Source organism: Pseudopipra pipra, chromosome 3, assembly GCF_036250125.1.
Source record: "Pseudopipra pipra isolate bDixPip1 chromosome 3, bDixPip1.hap1, whole genome shotgun sequence".
Classification (NCBI taxonomy): Eukaryota; Metazoa; Chordata; class Aves; order Passeriformes; family Pipridae; genus Pseudopipra; species Pseudopipra pipra.
Genome location: NC_087551.1, coordinates 45,132,894 through 45,142,160, shown reverse-complemented (window position 1 = coordinate 45,142,160; position 9,267 = coordinate 45,132,894). Strand labels below are relative to the sequence as shown.

Here is a 9,267-nt window from a genome sequence, read left to right as displayed (position 1 = left end):
AAGTTGATTTTGCTTTTGTGGTCACTAATAAGTTCAACAAGCAGAAAAGGCTATGAAGGCTGCTTGCCAGTGACTGGCAGTTTGCCAGTTTGGAAGATCTCAAAGGGGCAAGGGAAATTCATGTTAGGCAGCTTGTGAGGCACATTTGTCTGGCACTGAAATCCTAAATTTGTCTTGTGGGTGAACTGTCTGACTGATGAGGGGTTAAAGACTTACTTGTTGCTTCCCAAAGCAGAGGTTTGAGTGTTCAGGCTGTACAAAAATCACAGCTCCAGGTATAATTCGAATAAGGAACTGTGCTTTTACTGTGACCAACACATGGCATTCAAACAAGGCCAGTGCTTGGGGTCTGGAAAAAATTACGCAAAAATGAGCAAGATCCTTTTTTTTTTTTTTCTTTTCTTTTTATTTCTTTATAAAGAAAGGAAAGGATGGGCATGCCAAGCCAAAATGGCAGAATACAAAGGTGAGCACTGAGGTTTCTCCTTGGGGGCCATCCACAGTAAACTCTTGCTCTGGTAGGGTACAGCTCCCCATCCCTCCTGCCAGGAGGAACCCAGCATGCAGCCAGCCCTTCAGCACAATCACAACTCTTTGAAGTTAGTTTGCACACTTTCACAATACCATCAGCCCACGTCACAGTGGGGCAGCAGCAGCTGAGGCCAGCAACAGTAGCAGCAGCAACATGAGATACAGTGCACAGAAAAAAGGGAGGGAAGAGCTTGTTTGCAAACAACTGTAGGTAACAATATAGAAAGTCCAAAGATCATCATTCTGCTATAAAAATATTACACTTCATAAAACCATGTACTATAAAAAAAATCTATTCAGAAACGCTGGTAAACATAATAAATATCTGTACACTGGCTGCCCTTTTCATACAGGAAACTTAAAAAGCGTGAGCCTCAGAAATCATAATTTGTAAACATGAATATGGAGCCTGTAAACAAAGTGCTAGATCATGGTTCATATTTAGTCAAAATCATTTAATACTATCCAAGTAAATCCCTTACATACATCATCATCTAATGGCCAAGACTCCACCACTACAACAGGAAAGAGGACCCTACGCTGGGCTGGACCCTACTCTGGGCTGTTCCCCTCGATTCCCTGAAGGTGCATATGGATTAAGGAACTAACACAGGAGTGAAGAAGGCAAGATTTGGCTCTGAGTAAGAAATCAGAAAAAATCTTTTAGCAACTGGTTTTTATTTTCTGCACTTCAAATGCATTTTTCCAGTCTCTCCTTTCAAAATTTGCCTTTATCAAAAAGGGCATTAATTTGCCTCATTTTCTTTTCAGGCTACAGTGTCTCTGAAAGCTATATTCATAACATCCATTTAGAAAACATAATGGAGCACAAACTGACTCTGTAACTATGCACACCAAAGCAAGAAGCAGTGGTTGTACAGTTCAACACTGAACATCATGGTTTACACAATACAGGATGATGAAAAAGATCAAATTCTTACTTTTAGACTCCAAACTTTGGGCTGCAAAACATTTCCATGTGCAAGCCTTGTGATGACATGCATGATCAGATGCCTTTGTTACCTGGCTGACATGCATATATTGTCATCTAGTTGCACCTGGAAATGCAAGGTCTAGGCTCACAAAAACCTACTAAGAGATTTTAGCTAAAATTTGGCTCTATGAATTACTGTGAGTTTATTTACTCTGTAACATTCTTGTTCTGCACAGACTTTAAACCACCCTTCCCCTAAACACTGAGAGTTTTAGGTCTGTACATAGTGAGAACCTTACTTTTAACTTCACTTTATCTTCTGAGTTTAAACTCTCATGCTTTTGCTAACCTTCCGAATAGGAGAGTGTGTGCAATTGTTGCTTGTGTCTATTGTGGGCAGACACGGAGGGAGGAATGTGGGACTGTGTTCACATAGGAACTGAGGTACCAGAAGCAGCTTAGCTGCAATGTGTTGGGGCAACACAGGATTTCAGAAGCAGGGTCAGCCAGGAGGTCAGAATACACACTTCTAAAGGAAAATGAAGTATACTTCAAAAGAGAAAAAGAAAATGGTCTTGCACAGTTTCCTTTTTTTTTTTTTTTTTAATGAACTATACTAAAGCATCTTACTAATGTTATTTTAGATCTTTTTATTTTAATGTAAGGAACATCTGAGGTGGTTGTCCTGATTGTGCTGCTTGCCTGTCTTTTAGGATTCAGATATCTGAATGTGGAGCTCACATGATTCTTGTTTAAAGGTGCCACCTGAAGATGTTCAACAAGAGAACTTTGCTTCTAAATATTTGCTTTGGCATTTTTGATACACACATCCGAAGACAGAGCTTCAAAACACGTGCCTGAAAATATTTTTCCAGTGAAAGCTAAGATATATTTTCTGCTACAGTAATCTGCTGCATCTTCCATGTTTGAGTGCCTTAATTCTAGGGATTGAGAAAGCTGTAGCACTGTACAAAATCAAGAATTTCTCTGTAAAAACAGATGATTTAAAAACAAACTCCTGGATTTTTTTCTGTTCTCTTTATGAGGTCACTGGTGGCAAAAATACATCCAGTCAACATTACTTCCCCATGGCCTACCATCTGTGGCCCTAGACCTTCTGGTTACAGGGAGTTTCTATGAGCTTGTGGACAATTTTCAGAAGCTTGGACTTGTCCTCTCTCTTTGTGCCCACCATTTATCGCCCTGACTCTGAGCCACACCTGGGCTCTGCTCAGCATAACTCAGAAAAACAGAATAACAGAGGTGACACTGAACTTGTAGCCACTCCAATGTGTTGACAGTGCTGTTGGCAAAAGAGATGTTGTTGCCTTCCTGCTGTCCCCAGGCATTTGTTCTGATGCACAAATGTTTGTTTTGCCCCATGGTGAACTGGATAAGGGAGGTGTGAAAGGACATATGAGCAGCTGAGGTCAAGAGGAAGTGGCTACCTGCCTTTTTTTAGTGTCAGGACTTGCATATGCTGCCATAAGTTCAGTGGACCAGCAGCATAAGAAGCCCTCGTGGCATCCATGGCTTAAGGGGTGATCCAACTTTGGGAAGAGCATCACCCTGTAAGTTTGGCCTCCAATAATATTCAGTTGGAAAAAATGCTAAAAGAATTAAGACCAAGTATAACAAAAGGGAATTAAGACTGTTTCCAATGGTTGCAAGAAGAAGCAAACTGAAGCAATGAAAGATGACCAGGAAATCTTACAGGGAGACAAAAATCTTTACAACACTCTTTCTGCCCATATGCAAGACAATTACACTGACTATTAAAAATATATTTTGTTGAAACAGCACATACCAGCTGGGACCCAAGAAAACCCAGCCCTCACTCCAGGTTGCCCTTTGCATCTTTGTGCCCACCTTAGGCACAAAGGCAGAAGTCGCTTTAAGGGAAACAAGGCTTGGCCAGAGCTATTCTGCATCAGCCAGGATATCCCTGTTTGTGGATATCCTCACAGTGTACTGCTAGCAGAAATACGTGAGACTTAACTTCTAACAAGCAAAAAATTATAGAGGTGGCAAAAAACCAGTCCTGAGCACAGCTTAGGCACAGGAGAGAATGTGGGCTGCTGCATATATAACCATAGACACACACCTGTGTGTTTGCACTCATAAGTCCCAGCCAATTCAGCCACTGTGTGGAGTTTCACAGCATTGTTTATTTTAGAAAAGAGAAGGGCTTCAAAGACAGCTGCTTTGCAGCTGTCCTCTGTGCACAGCACATAAACCCGAACATTAAATATCGGTTTAAATTATTAAGAATAAATTTAAATTTAAAAATAGACTAATACAAACAAACTAACTTCAGGTCAACATTGAAACAGAGCTAGTTTTAGGAACCATATTGCTATAGCAAATGAAACTCCTTGTTCCCTTGGACACTCTGAGGCAGTGATCTGGTAATTCCAGTTCAGCACTGAGATGTACAAACTACCTAGCAGGGAAAAATTACCATATCTAGCATATGAAGCTCCATGTTCACATTTTTTTTCCCCTGTCACAACAGAAAAAAGCCAACATAGCACAGTAGCTTTTCCCACAAAGCATCTGAGGTGACAAAATTCACTCAGAAAATAAAAATTAACAAAAGCAGTACAAAGAAGAATCCTGGTCAGCTTGTGATCACCATAAGCCAAGATGGGTAAGAAAAAGAATAAAAAAATAGTTCACATCCAGCACCACAAACCTTGCTCACTTTCTTTGAAACCAGGGAAAGAGAAAAAAGGTCGATTTTGCTGAGACCATTTCAACAAAAGCTCTCTTTCCCTGCACCTGGAAAATCCAGGTATTAGGGTACAGAACTTTTGTTTTATATGTATATAAATACACATGTACATATTCATATAAATATAAAAGCAGAGCATCCTCCCGTTTCTCCTAATAATTTATTATTATTAAAGCTTGTAACAGAGTTAGCTGAACTCTTCAGAAGTGGTACTCTCTGCACACACATGGCATGGGGAGTTTTGCTCTGCTAGAGCAGAACAGCCAGGCAGGGACATGAAATATTGGGTGACAGGGGCAGATTTGAGTGAATAGCCAGGGAAGGGCAGGGAGCAATGACTGGAAATGGCCTTGCTCGCTCCAGGGTGGCACTATGGCCTGCCAGAACTGCTTTCGGTGAGCAGACTAGGTGGGAGGATGGCTGCACTGACCCCCTGGCCAGCCCAGCCACCCACCCTCTTCTGTACCGGTCAGTGAAGAGGGACTGTCCCTTGCTTTGAAAGGGAGTCCCAGTTTGCCCCCCAACCAGTTGCATGCTAGTTGCCTTTGCCAGTACTCTCCATCATGCTGCCATGGGTCTTTTTGCCTACTGTCCTCAGTCACCCACCCTGCCTCTTGCTCAGTTCTCCAGACCCCTCACCTAGTCCTCCCAGACCTGCTTGCTGGTCAAGAGCAGACACCTTTTTCTTGCCTCATCCACACTGCTTTACATGAATGCTTTCCCACAGTCTCATAAGACCCAATAATTTCCTCAGAAGACCAAGTTTCTAAGAGGTTTTCTGCTTTCGGAGACCTTTGAGTGAGTCAGGGCTGGTGGCGCACATGCCTTGAGAGGTGCTGGCTTTGTTCCAGAGAAGGCAGGGGCAAAGTGCAAAAGATTCCTCAAAATCAGAAGGTATTTTCAACACCAACAGCTCTCTGTCCTTGTTGTTGTATAGCACTTGTTTCAAATAAGGTATTATTCATGTGTCTCTGCAGCCTTCACTCTTCCTGGGGTGAGTGGAGATCAGTAGATGTCTACTGGTGACCAGCCAAGTCACTTCATCATGACACATGCTGGAACAGCATTCATACTCGACTGCGTTCTTCATAGCAAAAAGTGCTTTTCTTGAGAAACAAAATAAGCACTGCTCCCATGGAACATCTTAAGGACTCAAAAATAGCTTTCCTAGAGTGGAAGGGATGGAGCACACCTACTTTATTTGGCTTAATCTCAGTAAAGAAACAGAGCTACTGGAAAAATTGGCACATCTTTGTGAAGTTGTTATACTTGGGGCCCTGGGCTGGAATGTAAAAGAAATGATGTACTAAAGGAGAATTTGCCTTACACGGGCTTCTGCTAGTTTTGGCGATTTCATGTGCAGGTTGTCCAAAAAAGGTCTGCTAGCCAAGTAAAGTTGAATTTCTCAATTCAACTTTAAATAATAAACTGTGGGTTTTCAAAGAGGTGTTTTGAGGGTACTGCTACAACCTGGTAGAGGTAAGTCTTTTCATGCCTCGCCGCTGAGCCAGATTGGAGGACAATACAGGCTCCAGCCTTGGTGCCTGAGGTGCTCGGTTTAAAGCAAAGTAAGTGGCTGCCATTGCACCCTGTAAAATAGAGAAAGATAAAACATTGGGCTGAAATTCAGTTCTTTGATGATTTTCCCTTCCCCTATTCTGTCTCCTGAAAAAACTGTCACGCATGCACAATTTCCATGAAATGGTAACAGCTTTTAGGCTGGCAGACAGCTGGGGTATCTCTGATTCAAAGTGGTGAATGGCAGTATATGCATAGAATGCCACCAGGTTATTACGATGCAGCTTGAAGTTAAAAATATTGAGCAGGTGACAGGTCAAAAATCTTTGCTGTTAATACAGTGCCATATTAAATTTGGCCTCTCTGGCAATAATCTTCCCAACTCCTCTATCGCTTTCCAGAATATTTACACAAATTACAGCTCATTCTGCAAGGAAGGAAGAGGCAAGGGTGTAGGAAGTACCTTCACTAGGTGAACATCCTGTCTGCTGAGTTGGTTTTGAGATAGATACTCCCTGTTCACTATCCATGGATGTCTTAGGACTTGGACTGCTGTGAGGCGCTGATGAGGGTCTACGTGAAGCATCTTAGACACAATGTCCTGGGTTTGAAAGGAAGAAAACAGTACAAGGGAAAAAGTAATTAACAGCAGTGCAGGTTTTACCAAGATCTTTCTGGTGACAGTGTCATCACTAGCATGTCCAATGGAGAGAATGATGCACTTTAGATAGGCTTTATATTCTTTAAGTGTCAGGTCTTGATCTTCAAAATTTTCAACTGTAATGTTCAACTCTCAGCTGATAATACAGTCAAAAAATAATTCAGCTTATTGACTGAATGTTGATTACTGGTGACTTCATAGGAGTGGTGAACTCCACCTGGAGAGCATGCCATCTGGAGGCATCTTCTCCCTGACCTCAAAGCAAGAGAAGCTTAGAATAGAAATCTAACATTCAGGCAGCTAAAATTCAATTAGGCCAGTTGTACAGCATCTGAACATTTGAATTTCAAAACTGAACATCTGATAAAAAATACATTGTGAGGCTTATAGGTGCTGGTAGCAAGATTAACATGTTATTAAGATTGCTTGCAGTTTTGTGGTGGGATGTATCAATGTTCTTCCATTGGATACTACCAGTTGCTAAAACTGAAATCTCCTGTCAAAGTTTCTGATTAACATCAGGCAACTGCAAGCTTGCTAGCTTTCCCACCTATCCTAAACTGTGAACTGTACAGGAATTAAAAATGCTAGTTTGTAAACTGCCTGCTCCTGGTTAACTTTGAGCAGCAAAAAGGTGATTCATGTATAGACCATACATTTGTGGCATTAACAAATCTTCACTTGTTTTAAAAGTGCAGTTGCACCAAAAGAGAGCTCTGAGCTACTGAAATCTCAAGAGAAAATCTCAGAAAGGGTTCACTGACCTTTGCAGTATCAGATACTGAATCCCAGTTTCCTCCTGTAAGAGCATATTTGCCACTGCCAATCCTGGCCAGAATCTCCTCTGGGGTGTCATCTGGTCCATTTGCAAAAGGAGTGAATCTATTAAAAAAAAAAAAACCAACAAAAAACAACCAGAGAGAGAGAGAGAGAGAGAAATACAATGTAATTTGCAGGTTCATGATTATGATTTCTAGGTTCTAGTGCTAACTGGCAGTGATTACAACAGGAATTTGTTTCCAGAATGGACCACAGACATTGTGGCTTCATTTTCACTCAAAGGCTGGTGGTTCCTTATATTGTTCTGTAGAGGGAAAAGACTGACTCAGTTTTTATTCTGTTCTCATTTTTTAGGAATTAAATATTCTTTGTAAAAACAGACATGTTTTTACTTCTTGCTTTAACTCTGCTTTATTTCCGATACCAGTACCTTGATAATGGCAAGAAAGGACAAAAATTATAAAGGAAAAAAAATAAGATCTGGAACAAAAAAAAAAAGGAAAAGAAAATTTCTAATCTATTTTGTAAGACTTTGTTAGCCGTAATGTTCAAGTCTGTTGGACAAAAGAAATTATCTGCAATAGGTTACTTCCTGATCCAGACAGTCAGAAATGACTAGTAAGATGAACCCAGCTTTACAAAATCAGTGTCTCATGCAGAGGGTACACTTTTTGTCTTCAGAAAGTGACAAGAGATAAGGTTTTTGCAGCTGATTAAAATCTACCAGCTCAAATTTTACTCTGCGATCTTGAAGAGCTGCGTAGGTTTAGAAGAATTTGGGATTTTTATACTTTTCCTTCCATCTTTTCTCTTCTGACAACTTGACAGAGGGTTTTTAGATAGCTAAATGGTTGCTTTGGCCACAGCTTCCTGTCCTACCTGGTTTCTAGTAGCAAATTCAATTCCTCACATTGTATTTTCTCATTTTCACAAACATTTCAGACTTCACCTATATGTAATGTTATTCCTACCTATAACTATCAGGAGGGATACAGTAAGAGTTAAGGACTGGCAAAAACTCTGGGGTCTGTCGCTAGGTCCATCAACAGGATGCCAGGCCTATCCTCTAGTTCTGCCTGTCTCAGCCCTTTCTGCTCACAGCGATGATGGGAGAAGAATAAAATCCAGGTGCAAATAATAGTCAAGTCCTACTAATCTCCTCCGGTGAGGAAGAACAAGATTATCCATAAATGCAGGGTTGGCACCTAAAAAGTCAGCATTTCTCAACTTTTTGTATTACTCTTATTTTCTCTTGTACGGGCACAAAAAGTGAGGTATAAGTTAATAGCACCCATTGGTAAATTTAATATCCACTAAGTTGTGCAATTTGTATTTCTGATTCAAAAGTATTTGGATTTTTTCCCCACATGAGGAAGCATTTGGAATATAATCAACTGAAAAAATGTGACTCTCTTGATTTTATTTTTCTAATTCTGTCTGTGTATCACTGCAAATCTGTACTATTAGCCAAATAGAAACAGGTTCTCAGAGATCTTAGCAGACTGGGAGACTTCCCCAGAAATTCACAATATATTTCAGCCTAAGTTGAACACATTTTACTCAGGAGCAAAATAGATGAGATAGAGACTCCTGTCACCTTTCCTATAATCCACGAGGCAAATAACAGAAAAGTAGAGTGCAATTCTTTGTTTTCTGTATAAAATCTAGGAATGAATCCAAGCTTCTTTCCACACCTGAATGATCATGAAGCAGATTAAACAGCTTAGAAAGGCCACTGAAATGTTTCAAGCTGCATTTAGGTATGATAAATGTTCACATACCATACTCTAAGAAATAACTCTAGATTGGGTTTGCACATCCTATGCCTATTCTTCACTACTTATTTCAGTCTGTCTCTTTCTCTGAATTTTCTTGTATTGATATTTAAAATTAGCCAACACATTGGTAGGCTAATTGGTAGGCAAAAGTTCCTGCTGCCTGTTGCTATTCTTGCTGATCCATTCATTTACTTTCTGTCCTTCTCAAATAGCATCCGAAAACTATGTTTGGGTGGGGATCTTTTTGAGCTTTTTAAGGTGCTCAGATACCTCAATAACAGTAACAGTAGAAGAAAAATAAAGCTGAAGAGAATACATGTATTAATAGAAG

At 40.5% G+C, this 9,267-nt stretch overlaps 1 protein-coding gene across 4 annotated transcripts in view; it reads right to left on the bottom strand.

The window, feature by feature from the left end:
* Positions 1-382: 382 nt before the first annotated feature.
* Positions 383-9,267, bottom strand: part of RPS6KA2 (ribosomal protein S6 kinase A2) — a 284,874-nt gene continuing 275,989 nt past the window's right edge. For all 4 annotated transcript variants that reach the window (XM_064648957.1, XM_064648959.1, XM_064648960.1 and 1 more), the window contains 3 exons: positions 7,143-7,260; positions 6,181-6,318; positions 383-5,788 (listed from right to left, as the gene is read on the bottom strand). In XM_064648957.1, coding sequence (XP_064505027.1) covers positions 5,663-5,788; positions 6,181-6,318; positions 7,143-7,260 — 382 coding nt within the window. In that variant the 3' untranslated portion in view covers positions 383-5,662. The remainder of the gene's footprint in view (positions 5,789-6,180; positions 6,319-7,142; positions 7,261-9,267) is intronic.